The following is a 25,544-nucleotide window of genomic DNA, read 5'->3' as shown; positions in this document are numbered from 1 at the left end:
GAGCAGGGTTTGGGGATGGGTTTAAAAAAAAAAAGGGATGTAACATAGCAGAGAGCAGCTGCTCCCACAAGGTGGCTTGTGGTTGCACAAAGTGTCATGGTTCGCTGTAATAGTTGTTTCCAGTAATTTCCAGTTAGTGAAAACAAGTGTCAGAGTTTCTGAATGAGTCCTTCTCAAGTCATTCATATCTGCTTGGGGGGAGGCAGGGGGTGCACATTTGTGGTTCGGCCCCGGTGCTGTCATTTAGCCGTACTTCACTGCCTTTGCTTGCTTTGGAAGAGAGAGGTGGGTGTTCAGCTGGCATCCCGGGTGCCTTCGCCCACAGCCTGCTTATCTCTGTGTCTCCATGTGGGTGTGGGGGGCTGAGGTGGCCAGGTACTTGTGGCAGGTAGAGGTTGTTGTATTTCCAACCTCTGGAGATTTGAAGTTTCTATGCCTGGTCTCATTTAAGGGAAATCAGCTTGAAATCTGTTCGATTATACCAGCTGGACATGATAGTTGGACCCACGACTGTAGGAATGGAGGGAAAAAAGGCCTATCCAGGAAACGTTCTGATGATGGGACTTAGTGAGATTAGAAATAAAGGGAGACAGAGCAGCCTAAGTCAGAGGCCATCATAGGATTCTAGCCACCATTGCCTAAGTGAGAAATAATTTAATATCATGAAGAAAATCAAGATGGTGTGTGTGTGTGTGTGTGTGTGTGTGTGTGTGTGTGTGTGTGATGGTGGTGGGGGTTGTTGGTGGGGTCTGTCTTTGCCTTCAGATGGACAGATGCTCCTGGACAGGGTGAGCCTAAGGAGCCATCCAAGCAGACAAGCCCTCATGGCAGCTGCAAACATGTGGGCTGGAACAAAGTTTCCCAACATGCTTCACTCTTAGTGCCTCTAGTTTTTTCACATCATTTTCTTGGACACAAGGAATACCTAACCATTTCATTTCTTAAGTGCTTAAGTCTAATAACTGAATGCATATTTCTGTGCTAATAATTTTGTAGCTATGTGGAAGATAGCATATGTATAAGTCGAAAGATAAAAAATAATGTTTTGGCGGTGCCTGGGTGGCTCAGTCTATTGAGCATCCAACTCTTGATTTTGGCTCAGGCCATGCTCTCGTGGTCATGAGATCGAGCCCTGCATCGGGCTCCACACTGAGTTTGGAGCCTGCTTGGGATTCTCTCTGTCTCTCTCAATCTGCCCCTCCCCCCCCTCACACACACACGCTCCCTCTTTGAAAATAAATAAACATTTTTTAAAAATAATGTTTTTCTTTGATTCGTCATTAGTTACTAATAGAATGTGTATACCTGTTGGGCCTTGCATGGTTCAGACAAGACCCAGTTGGGAGACATGATGATTTGAACAGGAAAGCTTAGCATAAATAAATACAAATTACCAATATAGTAGGCAGCTCCTCCTTACACATAGGCAGCTCCTATGTGTAATAGGGGAATAGCATTCAGTCTTAAAAAAGGAAGGATAGGGGCGCCTGGGTGGCGCAGTCGGTTAAGCCTCCGACTTCAGCCAGGTCACGATCTCGCGGTCCGTGAGTTCGAGCCCCGCGTCAGGCTCTGGGCTGATGGCTCGGAGCCTGGAGCCTGTTTCCGATTCTGTGTCTCCCTCTCTCTCTGACCCTCCCCCGTTCATGCTCTGTCTCTCTCTGTCCCAAAAATAAATAAAAAACGTTGAAAAAAAAAAAATTTAAAAAAAAAAAAAAAAGGAAGGATATTCTGACACAAGCTATAACATGGGTGCACCTTTGGGACATTATGTCAAGTAAAATAGGCCAATCACAAAAAAAGACAAATACTCTGTAAGTTCACTTGTATGAAACATCTACAGTAGTGGGATCAGAGAAAGTAGAATGGTGGTTGCTGGGGACTGAGAGGGGAGGAGAATGGAAAGTCAGTGTTTAATGGGTACAGACTTTGGGTTTTGCAAGATGAAGGGTTCTGTAGATGGATGATGGTAAGGATTGCACAACGATGTAACTGTACTTTGTACAATTGAACTAGACGCTTAAGAATGAGGAAGATGGCAAATTTTACGTGATGTGTATTTTACCGCAATTAAAAACAATAATAAAAAAGAAAACAACTTAAATAATATATATATTTTAAGTTTATTTATTTTGAGAGAGACAGAGGGCAAGTGGGAGAGGAGCAGAGACAGAGGGAGACAGAGAATCCCAAGCAGGCTCCACGCTGCCCACGCAGAGCCAGATGTGGGGCTTGAACTCAGCAAAACAATGAGCTCACATCCTGAGCCAAAACCAAGATTCAGATGCTTAACCAACTGAGCCAGTATAAGAAATATTAAGTTTGATGAAGATAGGCTATCTACCAACTAAAGACAATTGTAAAAAATGGAGGAATAGCTAATATAAGGAGCAAGCACTTACCATGGGTTCAAGATAGAGCACCACCCATGAGCTTCCCCCTCTTCTATGTCACACCTTGAGGTTGGCTAGCCATGGCTCCTTGGATGGGAGAGCAGTCCCTGTAGTGTTGTGCTGATAGAACTTGCTGGAAATCCACCCACTAGGAAGGAAATCTGTTTATGTGGGGAGGCTTTTCACAAGAGCACACTGGAACCAGGAAGGAAAAGTTTTTCTTCCCGTAAATTCTCTGTAGTGCACCCCACCGAGAAAGCTAAGAATTGTATTAGCTGGCAAAAGAAAAAAAGTGTTTATGGGGCGCCTGGGTGACTCGGTTAAGTGTCCGACTTCGGCTCAGGTGATGATCTCACAGTTTGTGGGTTTGAGCCCCGCGTCGGGCTCTGTGCTGACAGCTCAGAGCCTGGAGCCTGCTTCAGACTCTGTCTCCTTCTCTCCCTGCCCCTCCCCTGCTTGCAGTCTGCTTCTCTCTCTCAAAAATAAATAAATGTAAAAAAAAAAAAAAGAAAAAAGAAAAAAAAGTGTTCAAAGTGCTGTCTTTATTTTCTTAGAGCAGGTGATGAAGGGTGAATTTGGGGCTGTCAGGCAATAAACTGAGCCTTGGCCACCTCACAGCTTCTCAAATCTTGAAATCAGATTGGATCCCACTACCCTAATTTCCTGTCTTATGTACTTTTTCGTATAATACTTGCTTTTTATCACAGCAACTGCCAACAACCTAGCTTTTCAGAGAAATGATGTCATTAAAAGAAATGTAGCACAGTCTAATGTTACACTGCAAACTTGCCTGAAGTAGTTCATACAGTTTCTGAGAGATGTTGAATGATGCTTTGTTTTCCTCAAAAATTTAAAATGTCCTGCAACAGCCCCATGAGCTTGCTGTAGTGCCATCAGCAGCATAGCACACAATTTGGGGACCTCAGGGCCAGAACTATGAGTCTGTTTCAGGGCACCTAGGTGGCTCAGTCAGTTAAGTGTCCGACTTTGGCTCAAGTCATGATTTCACGGTTCGTGAGTTTGAGACCCATGTCAGGCTCTATGCTGACAGCTCGGATTCTGTGTCTCCCCCTCTCTCTGCTCTTTCCTGGCTCACGTTCTGTCTCTCTCTCTCTCTCTTTTTCTCAAAACTAAACATTAAAAAAATTTATGAGTCTGTTTCAACAATTCTGACCACACCACTGTAACACATGAGAATCTAAGGTGCCAGTTTGGTTAAATACAGGAGAGTCATATGTAAAGTCAAAACTGTCTGGGGTCATATTATTTTTGAAAACCTCTTAGGAAATTACCAGATTGGAGAATAGCAGATCACTTTCCAGTAAGTATAAGACTTACTGTCTAAGTGTTTCCTCTACCATTGGAGTGGGCTGCTCTTTCTGTGGGACTAGATGAAATTGTGGCTTGTCTTTGGAGGCACTTGGATACAAAAAAAATACACAGCCTGAAATACAACATTCACCATCCGTGCAGGAGAGGCTCACAGTGTGGGGAGGCCATACAGAGACAAGAGGCAGGGGGGACCAACCAATTCCCAGCTCTGTCTCAGGCTTGCTCTGCAGCATAAAAATCATTAAATGAATGGCAGTGGATGCAATATGTGGATTGTTATGTTTTTTCTGTTTCTGTTTTGGGTTGATTGTAGGTAGTTGAAGTCGAGAAGGTAAAATGGTGTATGATGGGACTTGGCTGAATTCAGTGGTAAAAATTCCAGTGAAGTAGATTGCAGATGAAGAAAGTTACAAGTTTTAGCTCTCTTCTGTTTCTGCTGGGAAATGTATGGGCTTAATAAGACTTTGTATTCGGTAGGCAGGCTCCCTGTTCGTATTAGCAGTTTCTCAGAAAATACATTTGTTTCGGTGATGTCTCTGACTTGGTGAATCATAATGATTAGACATGTTTCTATATTTCTTCTTTAAGGAGAAGCTGAAAGGCTTTAGTTGTGTAACCTGACCTGTTCACATGGAAAAACTGATCCTTTCAGTCTTACTTGCAAAACAGTCTCCCCTTCCCCACTGAAACGCTGTTTGGATAAGGTCTCCTTTGGTTCGTATTTTTACCACCTGCTGAGTTGATCTGTTGGGTTTCAGCCTTGGCTACATTCACCTGGCAAGCCTGTCCTGCCCTGTAGCTCTGCCTTCCAGGGTTTTCTGTCTCTAACATAGTGACCAGTGGGCACAAAAGTGATTGAACAGCCACTCTACCTGGGTCAGAAACTCCATGTAAAAATCAAATTATGCCAACTTGGAGAGGATTCAACTTTCAAATGGATCTCAGGGAAGGGGTCTGCGGTGCAGATTTCACATAGGAAGCATTCCTTTCGTTTCCGTGTGGATTTCACATTTTATTCAGAAACCGGAATAAAGCTTCTTAACTGCTCAGGTGCCAGCAAGGAGGGCCTGTTGACCCAACCTGTCTTGGCATCGTTTTGTACGGCCTTGGAGTGAGCGCACAGGGGAGAGAAGACGTGGTCACTGCCACCACGTCCTCCAGAGCTTCCTGCTTCTGAATTCTTCACCATAACCAACAACAGATGTGTGGCAGGCACTGGAAAGCTGCGTAACCATCTGACCTTGCCTTCAACTGCAGCCCCCTGGCCAGTACGAGGAGGATCTCCCCTGGGTTGTTAAAAAAGACAATCGAGTTAAAAAATATGTGTTCATCTCGTTACAAAATTACATCCTTGCCGGAAGGTGTAAAGTCGGTGCTTCGCGTGGCCGTCAGGTAACAATCCCTGCTCTGGAATTTCAGTTTATGATAAGGAGGAGACCCCTAGGGGTCAGAAAGGAGAGGAGGCTGTCTCTTTGAGGAGGGAGTCTGAATAGAGGTCAGCAAGGACAGCCTGGTTGAATGCTTGCTGCCTGGGATGGGGGTAAGAGATTGCTTCACCAGCCGGGTCGAGGACTAGAGGAGTGAGCTCTGAGGTTCCCTCCTAACCAGAGTTTCTGAGACTGTGGTTGTGGATCAGTTTTTCCTCCTGCTGCTTTTCCAGAGGAAAGCCAGGCATTGGTGGGTCAGATGGGACCCGGTGACTTCCAGGCTCAGTCTCAGTCCTGCCTTGCTTCTTCCTGGTGCATCCCGTCAGGAACCCCTCTCATGTTATCCCAGTGTTGACCCCATTAGTCTGGGCACGGGAAGGAAGTCCAGTCCTTTTGTGTTCACGTTCTGTCACTGGACCATGCGCATCAAGTTGCCATATCTGTCTGGAATGTCTGTGGGGCCGGCACTTAGGACGTCCAAATACATGTTCTGCAACCTAAAACAACCTGGCCTCATTCGTGAAAGTATTCGGGAAAGGGTCGAAGGGGGATTTTAGAACTTTCAGTGCTTCATCCAATTCTTGCCTCATTTCACTATTGTTTCTCCTCTGTTAAATAAGTGGCATTAACCCCATTTTACAGATGTGGAAACGGAGGCTCAGAGAGGTTAAATGGCTTGCCCATTCTTCGAAGGAAAGTAAGAGGACAAGGAAGAGGAAAAAACATCCTAATGCACAGGAGGCAGTGCTTCCTAGCTTTAAGGTCATCAGGTGCCATTCTCCTGTATCAAGTCTGGTATTCTTTTCCCTGCTCCCGGCAGCCCCACATGCCAGCAGGTTTAGTTAGGGTCCTGAGCGAACTTTTATTTAAAAACAAAAAGGGGCGCCTGGGTGGCTCAGTCGGTTAGGTGTCTGACTTCTGCTCAGGTCATGATCTCATCTTGGTGAGTTCAAGCCCCGTGTCAGACTCTGTGCTGACAGTTCAGAGCCTGCAGCCTGCTTCGGATTCTGTGTCTCCCTCTCTCTGCCGTCCCCCACTGTACTCTGTCTCTCTCCATCTCTCAAAAATGAATAAAAACATTAAAAAAAATTTTTTTAATTGTAGTAGTTTCATGTAACTGAATAAATAGAAGCTATTGAACGTATAGCTTATTTAAAGCATTGACCATCAGGAATGGAGTAACTTTCATGGGAGGCTGTGGTCTAAGCATTCAGACGGAGCGATTTGAGCAGTCTGTGCTAGCATCCTGGTCAGTTCGAACTCTGGAAGTCTCCCAGTAGAGTGGCCTTTGAGTTATTCTGCAAAATAAAGGATTTGAATTTCACATGTGTAGTTTCATAGAATGGGAAAGTCTAGTTAGAGGATACAGGGAGCGTAGACTGCATTTACTGAGGTCCAAAGAACACAACTACTTAGTTTTGTAATCTTGAGCAAGGCATAGAGTTCTTTAATGACATATCTGTAAAATGGGTATGATGACCCAAGGGGGCTAACTGGGAAGTCTGAATAAAATCTTTTTTTTTTTTTTAATAAAATCTATATAGGGGCGCCTGGGTGGCTCAGTCAGTTTCATGTCTGACCCTGGGATTTGGCTCAGGTCATGATCTCATGGTTTGTGAGTTCAAGCCCCTCCTCAGGCTCTGAGCTGGCAGAGCCAGCTTGGGATTGGAGCCTGCTTGGGATTCTCATTCTCTATCACTCTCTCTCCTTCAAAATGAATGAATAAACCTGCAATAAAATCTATGTAAATGCAAGGCATCATCGTTAAGTATTATGAAAGAAAGACCATGCATCATACCTTCTTCAGATAATATTTTCGGGCCTGATTTTGAGTGTATGTGTATTTAGGCATCTGCTAAACACTTTTTTAGCAAGGAAGGAAGATTCCTTAGAGGAAAAGTAACACAGACAATGAAAGCTGAGGTAACAAGTGTATCCCAGATGTGCTGTTGTCTCCCAGTGTGTCCACCTCAGATGTCATAACTTCTTTCCATCCCTTCAGAATTGTCCACTCACACTCAGAGCATTAGTGAGGATGTGGGATTTGCTGAAGGTGTCACAGAAGGAGAATGAGAGGGTTTACCCATAGCACACTTCAAACTCCCAGGCAGGGCCCTGGGAGGCAGCTTCCCCCCTCTTCCATGGTCACACTGAATCCCAGCAGTTTTCCTTTTTTCTTTTCTTTTTTTTTTTTTTTTAAATTTTTTTTTTCAACGTTTTTTATTTATTTTTGGGACGAGAGAGACAGAGCATGAACGGGGGAGGGGCAGAGAGAGAGGGAGACACAGAATCGGAAACAGGCTCCAGGCCCCGAGCCATCAGCCCAGAGCCTGACGCGGGGCTCGAACTCACAGACCGCGAGATCGTGACCTGGCTGAAGTCGGACGCTTAACCGACTGCGCCACCCAGGCGCCCCTTTCTTTTCTTTTTTTTTAAATAAAGTTTATTTATTTTGAGGGGGGGAGAGGCAGAGGGACAGAGGGAAAGAGAATGTCAAGCAGGCTCTGAGCGGTCAGTGAAGAGCCCTACACGGGGCTCGAACACACGAACGTGAGATCATGACCTGAGCTGTTATTGAGTCACATGTTTAATTGTCTGAGCCACCCAGGCGCCCCTCAGCAGTTTTTCTTGATGTACAGCAGTGCTTTGCCCCACTCTGAAGTCCCCAACCTCATCCCAGTACCCAGCAATGCATAAGCATTAGGCTCTTTCTCCACCTGAGAAGATACATAAGTGACCTCCACTATCAACGGAGAGCCCCCTTCTCCATTTCTGGTAAATAAAAAAAAAATGTGTTTTTAAGTTTATTTTTGAGAGAGAGAGCATAAGCAGGAGAGTGGCAGAGAGAGAGGGTGACAGAGGATCCAAAGCGGGCTCCGCAGTAAAGCAGTGAGCCTGATGTGGGGCTTGAACCTATGAACCATGAGATCATGACCTGAGCCAAAGTTGGACACTCAACTGACTGAGCCACTCAGGTGCCTCCTAAATAAATATTTTCTTAAGGCACGGAGAGCAGGGCCAGGGTGGGAGGAGGAGAGGGCTGTGGGGAGAGACCCATTTAACCTCAGCCCTTTTTTCGAAGGTAAAATACAGAAATGTCTGGGAAGGATAACAAGGATGCAAAGCCTGTGGCCTCAACCAGGTGAGCCCAAGAACTCAGATCTTCAACACTTGTGAGGAGAGAGGCTGAAAGGCAGCTGTATGCGTAGAGCATGGCAGTCTTCCAGACACTTTCAAGAGTGTAGATGCAATCATACAACAGGAGTTGAGGAGAGCCTCAAAGTCAAGTAGCAGAAAGCCACTTTTTATACTAAGTAAACAACTTGTTCTTTTCTGCCTTAAAATGTCCTGTGTACAGGTTCAGTCTCCTGTCAGCAGTTTAGAAATAAAAAATACTAGGGACGCCTGGGTGGCTTAGTCAGCTAAGCGTCCAACTTCAGCTCGGGTCATGATCTCGAGGTCCGTGGGTTTGAGCCCTGGTGACAGCTTGGAGCCCGGAGCCTGGTTCAGAATCGGTGTCTCCCTCTCTCTCTCTGCCCCTCCCCTGCTTGTGCTCTCTCTTTCTCTCTCAAAAATAAATACACATTAAAAACAAAAAAAACCTATTTAATACAATAGATGTCCTTATGATGTGGGGTTTTTGTGTCCTGAAAGTGTAGGTATATGACTAATTTATACAGATGCTTAGTATTTTTCACTGCAGAGAATGTACAGCATTGTTGACTATGAGCAGATACTTCCTGAGTAAGCCTCTCTTCTCTTCTTGATTCTGCTGGTCTTGTCCTTTGTGAGTCTGAAAACTTGCTGACCTTGTTGTTCTTAGCATACATCTGGACAGCTATAAGCAAAAGGCCCCAAAGCCCAGGCTTTCTTTCTTTTCTGTAAAACAGCTTTGTTGAAGTATAATTTAAGAGGAGAATTTTAGGGCTGTCTGGGTGGCTCAGTTGGTTCAGCGTCCAACTCTTGATTTTGGCCCAGGTCATGATCTCACAGTCCGTGAGCTGGAGCCCCACATGGAGCTATGTGTTGACAAAACGGAGCCTGCTTGGGATTCTCTCTCTGTCTCTCTCTCTCTCTCTCCCTCTCTCTGCCCCTCCCCCACTCATGCTCTCTCTCAAAAATAAATAAGTAAACTTAAAAAAAAAGATTTTTCTGCTGCTCTGTGATAAAATTCAGTTAAGAGAGTGTTAATAAACCTTCCTTAAAATCAAGGTCACTTGAAAGGCTGAGTTGTTTAGATCTGTGTTCAAGATTGCCAAAATTATACCAGTAAGCTCCACATGGGCAGAGTCCGTTCACATGTGATACATATACGTATTTGATAATGCCCGGATGAATAGAAAAACACCCAGAATCCTAGCCAGTATGTTAAGTCTCCCATCTTGACACAGAAGGCGGAAGATCCACTATTGGGCACGAGCAGAAGGTCCACACTGTGTGTGTAAGTGCAGTTTGGTTTTAAGTGACAAGGATTGCCAACTTAATTGCTGTTTTGTATCAGGTGGTCTATAATGATTGTTGGTGTGACCTCTAAGCATATTGCAGGACTAAAGCATCCTGGAATATTTATTTTTTAATTTTTTTTTAATGTTTATTTATTTTGAGAGAGAGAGCATGAGCAGAGGAGGGGCAGAGAAAGAGGGGACAGAGGATCCTAAGCGGGCTCTGTGCTGACAGCAGCAAGCCCCACGAGGTGCTCCAACTCAGGGGCCTGGAGATCATGATCTGAGCCCACATCTGACACTCAAGCAACTGAGCCACCCAGGTGCCCCTGTTGGAATATTTCTTAAACATCCAAGAGTGAACACATTCCACAGGAGGTAAATCATCATGAGTACTGGAGCATTATTCTCTGGGGGCTGAACAGGGACTAATCCCCTTTTGAATAAAAGCAGAGCAAAATCAAGATGAAGTGACTGACTGAGCATATATGGGAAATGACAGGGAAGTCCCAGAGAATCTGCTGTCCTTTGGCTTCACTTGTGGCATGGGGGGATGGGGCAGTGCACTTTGCCCAAGATTATACTGGCGACTAAGGGGCGTCCTTGTCCCCATACAGTCTTTTAAAGTTTCTTTTTATTTTATTTTTATTTTAATATTTACTTATTTTTGAGACAGAGAGAGAGCATGAACGGGGGAGGGTCAGAGAGAGAGGGAGACACAGAATCTGAAACAGGCTCCAGGCTCTGAGCTGTCAGCACAGAGCTTGATGCGGGGCTCGAACTCACAAACTGCGAGATCCTGACCTGAGCTGAAGTCAGATGCCTAACCGACTGAGCCACTCAGGTGCCCCAAGTTTCTTTCTTTCTTTCTTTTTTTTTTTTTTTTAATTTATTTTGAGACAGAGATAGAGAGTGAGCAGGGGAGGGGCAGAGAGAGACCGAGAATTCCAAGCAGGCTCTGTGCTGTCAGCACAGAGCCCAACTAAGTGCTCAAAGCCATGAACCCATGAGATCGTGACCTGAGCTGAAATCAAGAGCCCAGATGCTCAACTGACTGAGCCACCCAGGTGCCCCTACAGTGTTTTAAAATATGCTGCATGTTCCTTACTCTTGAGCTGAATCTGGACGTTCTTCCCCAAGGTGACTGCTGGATTGCATTTAAATGCTAAACAAGTTTTTTCCAGGTTTCCTGAGGATGGGGGTGGGGGAGCCACTGTTCAAAGATGGAGCTGCTACAGTGACTCTGAATTGAATTATGAGGCTGACGTGGCTGCCCTTGGACTGTTCATTCAGCAGCCCTTCTTCTCCTTGGCTAACCTGAGCAGGGCTGCAGGCCTGTTTGTGAAGCCGGTGTAAAAACAAGCAGAACATCAAGGGCATGTATTTTAACGCGTCTCATGTGGTTTGTACGTAACTGGACTTGCAAAAGGAGATTTAATAATTCTTATGAGGGCACTTTCTGCAAGAAGAGGCTGAAAATGAGCCCTGCCTGCAGGGGACTGGGCCCGGAATTTGGGTTGTCTGAGTCTGCGTAACCATCACCTTGAAAAAGGTGGCACACCTTAGTCCAGTTATAGATGAATGGGAGCTGTCTTACCGTGTGGTGCACAGCCCTGATGAGATCCTGTAGGGCCCCTGGTGGACATCTGCAGACATAGGGGCTGTGGTGAGGGAGGGGGAGGACCAATGATGTGTGTGCCAACAAGGGCTTCCAGAATGATTCCTCGGACAGGCCAGGAAAGGTCACTTCTTACTGGTGGGGGGAGCATTTCTTTGGGATCAGAATGGTCACGTCTCCTCCATTAAGTTTGAGGTTGCCGAGTGAAGGTCCACATCTTCGCAGCTCCTGACTGAGAATGTGTGGCAGAGGGGACCAGGCAGCGAACTGTGACTTTCGGAAGGATGCAGACTGTTACCCTTCAGGTGGTGAGGTCACTTTCCAGGAGAGGCTCCACAGCACTCATATTATCCAGATGTTTCTCCTCTTCTCTGGATTAGCTGTCTTTCTGTCATCATCCTGCCCTTTCAGTGAAATGGAGATAAAGGTCTGCTTAGGGTCTTAGCTATGTTAGAATCACTCAGTAATAGGAAGTGATTGCATATCTGGGCCTTATATTAATCTTTATAATCACCTTTACTGCTTGTGACTTGCATAAATGCTTTTTTCCTGTTCAAACCCAATATTGAAATAAAAAGTTTGAGCATCTTCTACAAAAATTTACTTTTAATGGTGCAATACTTTGTAATAATCTCTGTAGGACTTTATGCTTTTCAAATCATTTTTTGCTTGTATCACCTTACTTATTTTTTTTAATGTTTTCTAATTTATTTTTGAGAGAGAGACAGAGTGTGAGCAGGGGAGGGGCAGAGAGAGAGGGAGACACATAATCGGAAGCAGGCTCCAGGCTCTGAGCTGTCAGCACAGAGCCCCCGACGCAGGGCTTGAACTCACAAACTGTGAGATCATGTTCTGAGCCGAAGTCCAACGGCTAACCAACTGAGCCACCCAGGTGCCGCTTCTATTACCTTATTTAATACCAAACATAAATATGTCAAGTAAATACTATTTGTAATCCTCATTTTACATGTGAGGGAAGGGAGGCCCAAAGAGATTAATTTGCTGAAAGTCATTAAAAAATGATAAATTTTAATTCAGGTTCTTTAAATCCAGATCTTTTGTGTATTGTTTTCACCAAATTTACCTTAGTGCCTACTCTTGTGTTTTTGCCCATATAAAAATGGGAAATGAGGAAAAAGAAAGCAGCTGGAGAAGATACTTATTAAAAGAATATAACTTTTCTCAGAGTTCACCATCTTTCCGGTATGTTATTGGGGCATCTTTTGCCTTAGATTGGTGAGAAAACTAGTGCTCTGCAAAATACCTCCATTAAGACAGGTATCTCCATGTCAGCTCTAATCCACGACCCTCGGAAGGAAAAACCAAGGTTTCACCAAGTGAAGACGCCCACCTCTCAACCAATTGTAAGGAGCCAGTGGACCAGACCAGGGGGCAGAACTGAGTTCTCCTCCCCACGCTCTGCCAGACTTTCTACTCTATCAGCATTTCAAAAGCCGGAATACCGGCCTCCCCCTTTGGCATTTGGAAAGAATTTATCCCGCTTTGTCGACAGTAGCGCGGGAAGGGAAGGGCGCTCTCCGTTCCGAGGACCATCCTTAGAGCTACCTTGTAATGGAGCTGCTCCCGCGCCCGAGCTGGGGTTTGAGTAAGAGTGCTCGCCCGGGTTATGCTGAGTAAGCCGCCTTGTCTGCTTTTTCAGTGCAAAGGTAAGGGGTGGAGGCCAACCCCACTTTCTTCAAAAGGCCCTGCTCTTGGGCTGGTGAGGTTGCCTGTGCCTGGTGAAACTGGTCCTTCCAGCCACATGGACCAAGGGCCACGTTACTTTCCCCGCAAAAGGAACGTACAAACCAGAGCAGCTTCAACATCCTTATTTCTTGGCATGTCAGACCCCAAGACAAGGAAAGTTAAATGGGCGCCGAAAAATGTAACCCAAAGATCCAGGGGTATTTCTGTGACCGTAAGTGCATTTCTTATTTCTGTGCAATTGCAGCGCGCGCTGAGATGAGCCTTGTTGCTTTAGTTGCACATGTATTTCACAGGCTTAGCCAGCCTCGGTCACGTTTGCCCACGGCGCCCCTCGGCCCTGCCTGTTCCGAGAGTCGGGCTGCGGTCCTGGCCTCCACCCCACCTGCGTGCGCCTGGGCCCCGCCAGCCGCGCCAGGTCGCCTCCGCCCTGCGACGGGCCGGGTCCGCGCGGCCCCGGGGGCGGACTCCCGCCGCCCAGCCGAGACGCGATTCGTCACTCTTGCAGAAGTTTCCCCCTGCAAAAATCCCTGCACCAGAACCAGCCCTCCGCCCCGGGGAGGTTTTGATTTTAGTGGCTCCCCTTCCTTTTATTTTCTGTCGTGAGCGGGGTTTTGGCCTCGGAGCAAACTTGAAGCTCGTCTGAGTACATGTCAGCGGTAATCGACCCTGCAGCCGGTTACCCTGACACCATGCACTCCGAAGCAGAAGAATCCAAGGAAGGTATGGCTTTGATTTCTTGGGGGTTGGTGGGCGGGGGGAGCGGCCAAGTCCCGCGGAGGAATGTGGAGGAAAGGCGTAGTAGGGGAGCAGATGGGAGTTTTACAACGAGCGGTGGCTACTTTGTCGCAGCTCAGCTAGAGCTGACTATACAGAGCCCTGTACCCTGCTCACCCCGCAGCCCCAACGAGACAAGGAGAGGACGAGTCCGATTTAGCGCAGGCAGCCCACTAAAAGCTGCTTTGTAGATTTGTCTGGAAAGGAAACGGCCCCAGTACTGACTCCAAGAATGCAAAATGTGCTTTGAAAAGCGCTTGCCTGCCTGCATTAGGACTTCTTTGCAAGAGCCCGAACAGTTGAGGGACCCTTAAAAAGGGTTTCAGAAATTGGAAACTCCGTGTGTTTCCGGTTAAAAGGGGAAGCCGAGTGAGGGGGAGAAGTGAAAGATCTTCATTTAGGGAATAGGTTAGTTGTTGTTTTTTTCTTTTTTTTTCTTTACTGACTTTTCAGTGGTGAATTCATTTTTTGGGGGGCTTAAGGGAGCCCAGAGATGTGAGGGGCGTCTTGGGCAGCTTGTAAACTGAGGAGTTTGTCTGTTTCTAACTTCACCCAGGCAAAGGGTTTCCTTTACTCCTAACAGAGAACGGGTGACAGGGCTGGAAAAGCTCCAACGAAAACACAATTATACGCTGGTGTTAGTTCTGGGAGTTTATTTGTGTGTGAATGTTTGTATGCTTTGTTTCCTGAAACTCGATGTGTACAAAAGTCCTCTTGTAAGTGGGGGTGGGAGGGAGGAGAATTGGGGAAAATTAGAGAGTAGTAGGAGAGGAGACTGTTCATAATTATGAAAATTCCTTTTCTTTTGGAGCAGCCTCTTGGGAAACTGGTAGTTTCAAGTTAATGGCAGCAGCCGCTGGGAGCCTGGGGAGCAGAAAGGAACCCCATCATTTCTCCATTTGGTAGAGGTGAATGACTTAGGGAGATCCCTTCAAACTTGGCCTCTTCTGTCTTTTTACTGATTCCTTTCCCAAAGTAAAGCTCTGTGTTTCATAATGTGGTCTCTGGGGGCTGGTGTTTACCTTATTATGTGGTGTGGGGAAAGAAGTCAGTAAAAGAGGTTGTTTAATAGAAATATGAGGCTGTTGTGAATGAAAAATGACAGCCAGGAGCATTGTGTTTGAGCTTGATGTGGAGCGTGGGGGATTAATGTTTCCTGGCTGTGGCCTCTGTCTTGATGGAGCCATGTGCTGATGGCTGGTTTTTTTTTTTTTTGTCTTTATAACAGCAATTTATAGTAAGTCAAAGGTAGTCAAAGGCAGATAGGAAACAGGCTGAGAGAATCCAGCCTGGTGAACTCTTGTACTGACTACAAGTAATATTTAAATTGGCATTTTCTCCCAGGTGTGTTTTTCCTTTCTTTTGGGAAAGAAGGAGCAGGGGGGGAAGATGGAAAAAACGTCATCGCAGAGTGTAGACTATATTCCTCTTGCGGCATCCACCTTGTTCTCTCCCGCCCAGCTCTCTGGATAGTAGCCTAAACACTGAGGGTGAAGAGGGTGCTTGATGGCCCCTCCCTACTAGGTCCTCCCCTTACTACCTCCACCTGCCATCATTTCCATTCTGCAGAACTGCAGCAAAATGGTCTGGACTCTGCTTTTTACAGAAGGCCCAGAATTTTAAAAAAATACGACATGAGGTGCTACAGTTTTACATTGATGGCGATTAGGGAAAGATATGGAATAACTCTGCAGGGAGATGGCGTGAATACTTTATTCACAGAATCATTGTCACTTCTGCCAGGAAATAAAGGGTGTGTTTGTGTGTGAGTGTGTGTCCATATCCTGGGCACTTCTTACAAGGCTGGGTATTAGCTGTAATCTAGAACCCTCTGTTTAGCTGTCACCCCCGGATGTCTTTGAAAGGACTTACCCTGTGTAAAATATTACTTTTTCTCTCTCCTCACTAGTCCTTTCCCCTCTCCTTAGCTTTTTTTTTTTTTTCTCCTGATAGAGTTGAGTATCTCATTTAGTGTGGCATTACCACAGGCTCTTCACAATGTCTACATTGCCTTGCGATAGTTGGTGCCTGACTTCCTATCATGGGAGATGCTTGTAAGTCATTATTCTGAGCTCCAGTGAGAGACTTATACTTTCTTTGGGTTAAATCTGAAAAAAATATCAAGTCGATTCAGAAGTCCTTAGAGGCCAACATATTTGTGTATGTGAATGAATGTGGAAGCAAATGACTGGGGATATTGTTAAGCCATCATAGCTTAGAACGCACTTGACTCTGTGCCAGGAGGGCTGAGATTCCATCCTCAGTCTATGGCCACCTCCTAAAGAATTGACTGAATTTTGCCTGCTTACAAATGAATAGGTGATTGTGCTTGAGTATTAAACAGAAAGAAATAATCCAGTCCTGGCTTTATTAAAAGCTGAATGAATTTAAGATATACGGGCATGATGTGAATAAGAAAGCAAGAGAAATGAAGGACGAAACCCACTTTGCGAAAAAGGGGAAGGTCATAGAAAGGAAGACACCAACAGTTTCCAGTGGACGGCGGCTTCCTGAGGAGATAGGCTGACGGCCACATTTTTTGCGTTTAGGGGCATCCTGTTGAGTAAATTACTTAATTGTGAAATAGAAAAAATGAAGGGCGGCTCTGATCTCTGAGGACCTTTCTACTGTTAAACGTCATGGGATGCATAATTCCTTCGTCTAGGTTCTTGTAGCCTTGGTACCAGAAAGTAAGAAAGACATTTTTTTATAGTTTTTTTTTTAATGTTTATTTATTTTGAGAGAGAGAGAGAGATTGGGAGAGGGGCAGCAAGAGGGGGAGAGAGAGGATCCCAAGCAGGCTCGGCGCTGTCAGCACAGAGCCCAACACGGCGCTCGATCCCATGAACTGTGAGATCAAATAACCGGAGTCAAAATCAAGAGTCAGACGTTTAACCGACTGAGCCACCCAGGTGCCCTGTGAGGAAGCCATTGTTAAGGAGGGGTTGCTATGTGGGGACTCGGGAAAAAGTGACCCTGGAGCTGTGAGTGAGCTCAGCTCCTCCTCTGGGGCCCCTAATAGGTTTTACCCTGCCCTCACCCATTTCTCTCCTGCCTCCTCACCAGGCCTGCCATTAGACCATCCCTCAACTTCCTGCCCCCAGAGTGACAGACTCACCTTCACCCATTCCCTCCCTTTAGGTGTCTGTGGAGTAGGTGTCCTTCCCACAGCAGATGGCCACGCCTTCCACCTTGGGCTCCTCACCGCACCTGATGTCTTTCCTGGTTCTTTTCCATCAGCTTCCTAATTCAGAGTGTTTGCACCTGCTGGGCCTCCTGCCGGCTATCTCCTTCTCCCCACCTGACGTTCTTTTCACTTCCTTGGAGGGATTTGTTCTGAGCCTCCAGCCTGAATTAGGATCTGCCTTCTCTTAGAGCACCTGTTCTTGGCCTTGCCGTTACTGTTTAGCATCTCTTCTCCAGATCACAAGCTCTGGAGGGCAAGACCACATCTGTTTTCTTCCCCAGTGTAAGTGGTATGAGGTGATCATTTCCTATTCATACAGTCAGTGACTGAGCTCCATTCTTCAAGGTATCCTCAACACTTTGTCCAATTTTAGGCATTTATCTCTCCTTTATTTTTGTTTTAATTTTTTTTTAGTGTTTATTTATTTTTGAGAGAGACAGAGCGTGAGCAGTGGAAGGGCAGAGAGAGAGACAGAGAGAGAGAGAGAGAGAGAGAGAGAGAGAATCAGAAGCTAGCTCCAGGCTCTGAGCTGTCAGCACAGAGCCCAACATGGGGCTTGAAATCACAGACTGTGAGATCATGACCTGAGTCGAAGTCAGACACTTAACCAACTGAGCCACCCAGGCACCCCTCTCCTTTATTTTTTAATTTTTATTAGAAAAAAAAAAAATTTAATGGGGGTGCCTGGGTGGCTCAGTCAGTTAGGTGTCTGACTTTGGCTCAGGTCATGATCTTGTAGTCTGTGGGTTCAAGCCCTGCGTCGGGCTCTGTGCTGACAGCTCAGAGCCCAGAGCCTGCTTGAGATTCTGTGTCTCCCTCTCTCTATCTGTCCCTCCCCTGCTTGTGCTCTGTCTCTGTCTCTGTCTCTGTCTCTCTCTCTCAAAAGTAAATTTTTTTACTGTTTAATTAATTTTTTTTTTTTTTTGAGAGAGAGAGAGAGAGACCTGAGCCAAAGTCAAGAGTGGAACACGTAACCGACTGAGCCACCCAGGCGCCCCTGAAGACACAGTTTTGAAACTAAAATGTACTGAGGTCTTCTGTGTGCCAGACACAGTGCCAAGCAACTGATTATGTATCTCATTTAATACTTGTATAATAATCCCTTGTGTTGACTCCACATAACAGTAAAGCAATCTGAAGTCCAGAGAGGTTGCAAACTGTGCCTAACATCACAAAGCTAGAAAAAGTGGAATCAGGGTGTGAATGGACGCCGACTATCCGCAGAACCCATGCTTTTAACCCTGACCTGATACTCCTGGGAATGTCCCAAAGCTACCCTCCCCCCATCCTCAAGCTTGGCATTCAGGGGGATGCTCCCTGTGGTCTGTGTTCGTTTGCACCCTGGCTCGGGAAGCAAGGGGTGGAGAGGCCAGGTGTTGGAGAAGAAAGAGGAGACCCAGGCTCTTTCCTGCCTCTCAGGGACACGGGTAGGGAGTCTTGAGTGCATTCTTCTCCCCTGGTGAGGGGATCTAGGAGCCCAGCAGGGCTGGTAGGGGGTACCTGGAGCCCACTGCAGTGGAGGGTTGGGGGAGACCCAAGCACCTTTGGGACAAGGTTTTTTGAGTCGCCAACTTGAAAAGGGAGTGTGGACTCCCCTGGTCACTGAGATGAAATAGGCTTCAGTTATGTGTATATTAGGTTATCACAATTTGGTGACCTTATAGTATCCACTCGGCTTCAAGTTTCTTCAAAATCTGCAAGATGGGTATACACAGTGAGTGATCCTCAAGTCCGTTGTGATCTACTCAGTTAACTTGTAATGTCTCCTGGTGATGAATTAACTTGTTGGCAATATGCACAGATATTTACACTCTCGATGGTAGCCCTCCTCGGTTGAAATGTCATTTTAACAGGTAACTGACCTGTTCCTCAGTGACCATATGGTAGTTTCTCAGGACTTCAGGTTACCTATGCTGAATCTGTCTCACCATGGTCTGCCCTCTCTGGGGTCCTCACTTCCCTGGTGGGTTTTCATGAAGCCTATTTTTTTGTTTTTTAAACCTTTATTATTATTATTTTTTAAGTTTATATATTTTGAGAGAGAAAGAGAAAGAGTGTGTGAGCAGGGGAGTGGCAGAGAAAGAGGGGGAGAGAGAGAGAGAGAGAGAGAGAGAGAGAGAAAGAATGAATCCCAAGCAGGCCCTGTGCTGTCAGCACAGAGCCCAACACAGGGCTCAATTTCATGAACTGTGAGATCCTGACCTGAGCCCAAACGAAGAGTCGGGAGCTTAGCTGACTGAGCTACTCAGGCGCCCCTCAGGCAGCCTGTTGTGATCAATCAACTTGGCAGTCGGATGACTGAAGTCAGCCAAATGACAGGACAGAGGTATGCCTGAGGACTGACTCCTCATAGAGACTTCACACTAGAAAGAACGGGACCAACACCTGGCAGAGTATTTATCATAGGAGAGAACAGCTCACTTTTTCCATGGTGGTAACTTGTTCATTTCTTCTGTCACCAGAAAGCCACATTGGGTAGGGTCCTCGCCGCCTAGGGACCTCATGAGGTGCGACAGCTTCTATAACAGCATTCCTTGCTAAGCATTACTGTACCGGTTTTCTCCCCTCTTCCCTCCCTGTGCCGGCCCTTCTCTGCAGATGGAAAGAAAAAGAAAGGCTCTGAAGAAATGCATGGTCCTGGGTGCGGCTGACCTTGATGTCATGTATAATGTAAGAGGTCCAGCATAGGGTCTAAAATACCAGACGTGATCATGTTTCCTTTTATGTAGTCATTAGCCTTGGAGTACAGAGTGCTCACAGGGACTAAAAGTGGAACATTGGTTTAAAGGTCCTTGCCAAACCATCTTCTGTATGGTGGACATCACTGATGACCCGACATTGTTCCACACCCCCGGCTTCAGGGTGTCTGGGCCTTTTTCTTCCTCACTTCTGAAATTTTCATCAGACTGAATATGTATCACGCTTTTCTGGTCACCGAACTATGACACCAGTAAGCAGTCAGGATAACGTAGATGATTAGGTTCCCTGTTCCTGGCTGTGGGTAATCCAGCAAACAGCCCAAAAAGTGGGCAAGTGCCAGAGCATGCAGTAGGGCCAGAGAAATCTCCAGACCCAGTGATTTCCCTTCAGAGTAACGCAGAGTCACTCGATCTGCCACAAACTGTTTATTTGTCAACATTTCCATCTGTACGAGAAGGATGCTGACAACTTGGAAAAGAATGAGTTGAGCTTCATCGTATACCTCTCTTCATTTAGTGGGTTGTGCCTAAAATGATAGCGTAAGCTGCATTTTAAAAAAATCAACTCACTGGGGCACCTGTGTGGCTCAGTCATTTAAGTGTCTGACTCTTGATTTTGGCTCAGGTCATGATCTCACGTTTCGTGGGATCAAGCCCTGTGTCAGGCTCTAGGCTGACAGCACGAAGCCTGCTTGGGATTTTCTCTCTCCCTCCCTCTCTCTGCCCTTCCCACTCACTCTCACTCTCTCTCTCAAAATAAATAAACTTGAAAAAAAATCAACTCATTGTGTCTGTCTGTAATATTTCAGGAAGATCTGCGGTAAGGAGACTTTGTAATTAAAATGATTCTCCTCCAGACACAAGTAAAATCACCACGATTTAGAGTTAAAAAGCAACAGCACACGTTCTTTTATCTTACCTCTTATTTTAGAGATGCAGAACTGAGGCCCAGAGAGGTAATGTCCAGGCCCTATCAAGCACCGCACCCCTCTTCCCCCTCATGCCTGTTTGGCCAACAAGAAGTTTTGCCAAACATAGGTTTTTTGCATCCTGCATTTGTTCATGAGCTCTCCTTGAGGCAGGACGGACCTCATCTGTTTGTATGGCTGCCGTTCACCAGCTTTGGGGGGAATTTACAAAACCTAAAGGGAGTGGTTGAACACCTGAAGATTTCCTATTTCACCTTCTCCTAAGTGGATAACCAGTGAGGAAGATGAAGAGGCACTGTGAAGTAAAATTGAGCTCTGCACATAGGTCTTGTTCACTCCCTGGTGTGGAAAGTGGGAGAGTCCAAGTGAGAGGCGATTACACAGTGAGCTAATTTGTTTTCATTCCTTTGAGAAGAGCATCATTCAGGGAAATTCACCATTGAGGGTGCCGGTTGGGCAGGGGCGCTCTTGTGGGGAGAACGTGTGCACCTGTGTGGGTGGGAAGCGCTCAGACACCGGACGGGCGGCTGCAGTAACAGATGGGCGCCCCACAGTCTCGTTTTCCCCAGGGCCCCGCAGGCCTGGTGCATGCTGGGAGTCAGCCCGCGGCTCCCGCGGCCGCTGACCAAGGAACCTGAAAGAACAATTACTTCAATCTTGTTCTAAGAGTTTAAGAAGCTTGAAGAAGAGTTGTGCTGCAGTGCGTCCTGAGTGACTAACTGCTGAGTGGGCACTGAATGTCTCAGAGGTGTTTCTCTGGGGATCTGCAAGCCTGGGCAAAGCCTGTGTTGCTATTAAGTGGTACCTTGTGGTATTTATGTTTATTTTTTTTATTTTTTTTTAACGTTTATTTATTTTTAAGAGACAGAGAACGAGCAGAAGAGGAACAGAGAGAGAGAGAGAGAGAGGGAGCCACAGAATCCAAAGCAGGCTCCAGGCTCTGAGCTGTCAGCACAGAGCCTGATGAGAGAGATGGGGGTTTGGTGTTTGTGTGTGTAGTACCATCTGTGCGCGTACTTGGGAATACGCTCTCCGGGTTTGTGGTGACAAGATTTAATTTTGTAAATAACTGGGAGCAGACTTTCTCCCAAGGAAATGGTGAAATGCCCTAAGTGACCATGACAGCTTTAGGCTCCCGAAGCCTTAAGACCTTATTGCCTGGGGTCCCTGCGTGGCTCAGTCGGTTAAGCGTCCGACTCTTGATTTCCGTAGAGCCTAACATGGGGCTCGAACTCACGAACCGTGAGATCATGACCTGAGCTGAAATCAAGAGTCGAACACTTAACTGACTGAGCCACCCAGGCGCCCCGAGAAGCCGGTTTTAGAGGCCAGGAGAATGAGACAGTGGTCAGCCACGTCTGAGGAGAGGCTTTGCTGCCTTCTCGTTGGGGTCTCAGCAAATGCTGAGAGCCTAAGATCTCATCTGCTAAGGGATTAGACCACATCGTGAACATTCAGTCAGTACTGCGTGGGAATGAGGGAAGGTGTGCAGGCTGTGGGGTGACTGTCCCAGCTCTGAGCAAGCGCCCGTCTCCTGAGGAAGGGCTACTCCCATCATCTCCATTGGTGCACACCTTCAAATCTCAGTTGCCCCCTGATTCCTTTCTTGATCTGCATCCCGCTCACCTCAGCCCTGTCTCTCTCTGTGGCGTTGGCACCGTCAGCCCTGGGTGCCTGAGGCTAACAAGTGAATCCTGGCAGGAAATTTAATCCAGCTCTTCACACCAGGAAGAAGCTGTGGCCAACCTGAGAATTAGAGAATGTTTCTAGCTTCCCTTTCGCCTTCACATCCTCTCCCCTCCCCCCCACCCCATGCCTTTTCTTCCTGAGGGCCTGTCTTAGAAATCTACCGATGTATCTGCCAGGGACACCCTAGATTTGACAGACTTTTGTCTTATACGTATAACGTAGGATTTGGGCCACACTAAGTGGTTGAGCCATCCTGAGAAATTTTATGTTTCTCCTGTTGGTCACAGCAGTGAGAATATGCTGGTCCCTTGTGAGAGCCGATGAGGGGATGCGTGTGTCAGTGATTAGACAGCTTCACTCAGCAGGTGCTGGGTGAATAAGGAGGTTTATAATGACACCCAATGACAGAATGCGTCCAAGGCCTGCCTAGGATATTCAACCTGATGAAGGCCTCAGTGCACGTTCTGTAGAGAGCACGGAAGGGTGGGCTTGTCCCAAGGAATTTCTTTTGTTCTGTGAAGTTATTCGATAAAAGTGAGATACTACTGCACTGACTCTGCTCTTTATTGTAAAGCGCTTATAACACCGTTTTCTCCTTTCGAGGTTTAAAATTAAAATGAAGTCAGTTACGAAAGAGCTAGCATGGCAATGGACCCCTCCCCAGGATCCCGAGTCTAAATGTCTGACTCCAGTCCTCCTGAGAAAGGAGATGATAGTCAAAGAAGAGGTCTCTTGGGAGAGTTTTCAAGGAGTTAGCCTTGAGGGGCAAGTCACATGTACTGAGCGGGAACAGAACCCTTCTAGAAAACCAGAATAGCAAGGAGCTTTGAGGGAGCGGCCACTGGACAGATTTCAAAATTTCAAGGGAACAATGAGGAAGAAATCGTGAGTGGGAGCCTTGTGGAGAGGGAGGGGGCGGGGATCCAGCCCTGATGTGGAGGTTCCAAGGGCAGGGGTAGGCATGTGGAGAGACAGGAAGGGAGGAGTAAGGAAGTAACTCTGGAACGAGAAGGGAAAAAAACAAAAACAAAACTTGGGCAAAACGAGAGAGGTGAGCAGTGGTGTAACTGAGATAATGGGATAAGACGTTTTGACAGTTTGGTCTGTTGGGGTGTGAGTTAACAGTAGGCGGGAGGGTGAGCTGGTCTCCCAAGTAGGAGGCCCACTTGGAGGCAGCGGAACAGTGGCCTGTGGAGGACACAGGAGCTCTGTGGCTCTTCCCGGTGGGTGGGATGAATGCCAGGCCCATAAACAAGGATGTGACACTGAGGAATGCTGCTGCCTTTCCAACTGCTGAATCGGGGCCAGTCAGAAGCCAGGGCTGTGTTGTCTTGGCTTGGATTTCTAGCGACGCTCATGCCGGGTTATAAAAATGATTTCCTCAAAGAGCTTGCAAATGGCAGACGATGAGTTAGAAAAAGGCAGGAAAGCCAGCCTGTGGGAGTCGTTTCAGAGCCCTCTGCCGGGTCGTGCCATTCCCTTTTCCAGAAGGCCTTCGGGTGAATGGCGGTTGGAGGAGTAGAGATCAGTCACCCCCTCCCAGTAAAGCTGTCCCTCCCTTCTGGGGGGGTCCACAAACTAGCAAGTCTGACGGTAAGCAGGCTCACTGAAGAATTTCAGGCTGAGGGGTTTTTATGGGTAGAACTGGTTTAAATTATTTGGCTCGCTCGACCATAGCTGACTTGATGATCTGACTGATAACCCCAGACGCACAGGAGCAACTGCACAGGAGTGAGTATTTGACGATCCTGGTGTGGCCCTCCATCCCAGCATGCTTTGCGGTTGCCCCCTCGGTGCCTGGGGCGCGGGCGTGCCGGGGGGGAGGGGGTGCTGCGCCTCAGGTTTCTCTGTGATGGCACTTGGGCTGGCTTGTTGTGACACGCGTAAGGGTTAATCAAGTAAAATTATAATTGCCGTGGGGAGAGCCAGCCTCGCTGAAGCCTGACAGCCCTCAGGGTGGCCCGGGATAAGGTCCTTCTTCCCATCCTTAATTGTTTTCCTCTGTTTCCCAAACATGCGTTCTTACTGTCACACGGTGGTGGTAGACCAGTGGATAAAAGTTTACCTTTCTGCTCTATATTTCAGTCCTCTGCATTCATGGTTTTGTAAAATTCTCAGGCGGCCCTTCCTTTACCCTAGAATTAGACCATATTAAGAGAAAGGAGGATTTCGTTGCTGCTGCTTAGTTCCCTGAGATAGTCTACAGTCTTTGGACACTTTTGTAGATGAAGATGTGGGCTGTCACTTGCACTATTAATCTTTTTTTAAATTTTTTTAATGTTTACTTTTGAGAGAGAGAGACTGGGGAAGGGGCGGAGAGAAAGGGAGACACAGAATCCGAAGCAGGTTCCAGGCTCTGAGCTGTCAGCACAGAGCCCGACGCGGGGCTCGAACTCAGTGCGGTGAGATCATGACATGAGCTGAAGTCTGACGCTTAACCGACTGAGCCACCCAGGCACCCCACTTGCACTATTAATCTAAAGGGTAGGAGTGAGAGAGCTGTTATATTTGGTAGGGATGCTAGAATAGTCCAGAAACTACCAGCAAATAGTCTCTTAGAATAATATTGTCTGTTGTTCTTTCATTTTTTTTTCTCCATGGCACCATCTATCCCCCTTCTGTGAAATAGTCAAACCTGTTTTCTTTGTATATCTTTTAAAGCTTCAGTTAGCCAGATTTTTTTTCCCTAATGTTCGATGCTGTTTTTTATTCCATGAATAACTCAATTCACTAAATGTAGGCAGCTACTAAACTTGGCAGATTGTTGCCATCTTCGTGCCCCTGGACAGGAAGTGTTCTGTATAGATATGACTAACCAGTTTCCAGGCTTAAAAATAAAGTGGGGGATTTCTGGACAGAATAGGTCTTTGTCAGTCATTTCAACATGCCCGCTAAGTATGAAGCTCCAAGCCAGCCACTTAGCTCTCTCATTTTTTCCGTGCTCTCACTTCACCTGACATTTTCTGTTATACAGATTGAAACTGATTTTATGGTGTTCATTCATTTTTAATGAACTAAGAGGGTATTTGAGTTGTCATGAGAATCTGCGAGAGTCCTTATTCTCTCCTTGCTGCCTCTTTTATCTTGAGCTCCTTTTAAATCATCATCCTCCCGAAGTACGTAATGGGGAAATGGCGTTGGCACCTGGGCAGCTCTACATACTATGTCTCTTATGTTCTTGAATCTAAGGCCCAATGGAAAGAGCCCTTTTTTCCCCGAAGTTACTTCCAGTGAATGTAGTGATTCTTAAATTTCTTTTGTCATGAAGCCCCTTAACTGCTTTGGAAGAATTATACCATTTTTTAAAATGTTTATTTATTTTTTGCGGGGGGGACACAGAATCCGAAGCA

At 46.5% G+C, this 25,544-nt stretch overlaps 1 protein-coding gene across 6 annotated transcripts in view; it reads left to right on the top strand.

Annotated features, from left to right (window-relative positions):
- The window catches only part of TNFAIP8 (TNF alpha induced protein 8), a 131,834-nt gene that overhangs the window by 80,626 nt on the left and 25,664 nt on the right, over positions 1–25,544 (top strand). The window contains exon 1 of one of the 6 annotated variants that reach the window (XM_060636309.3): positions 12,282–12,876. The exons of 2 other annotated variants lie outside the window; for them this stretch is intronic. In XM_060636309.3, coding sequence (XP_060492292.1) covers positions 12,837–12,876 — 40 coding nt within the window. In that variant the 5' untranslated portion in view covers positions 12,282–12,836. Of the gene's footprint in view, positions 1–12,281; positions 12,877–12,900; positions 13,637–23,223; positions 23,246–23,324; positions 23,926–25,544 lie in introns of those variants that run through there. 3 more of the 6 variants (XM_060636308.3, XM_060636313.2, XM_060636312.2) reach the window with 3 other exon arrangements.

The sequence above is a fragment of the Panthera onca genome, chromosome A1 (assembly GCF_046562875.1).
Source record: "Panthera onca isolate mPanOnc1 chromosome A1, mPanOnc1 haplotype 2, whole genome shotgun sequence".
In the NCBI taxonomy this organism is placed as follows: domain Eukaryota; kingdom Metazoa; phylum Chordata; class Mammalia; order Carnivora; family Felidae; genus Panthera; species Panthera onca.
Note: the sequence above shows the minus strand (reverse complement) of the source record. Positions and strands in the feature narration are given on the sequence as shown.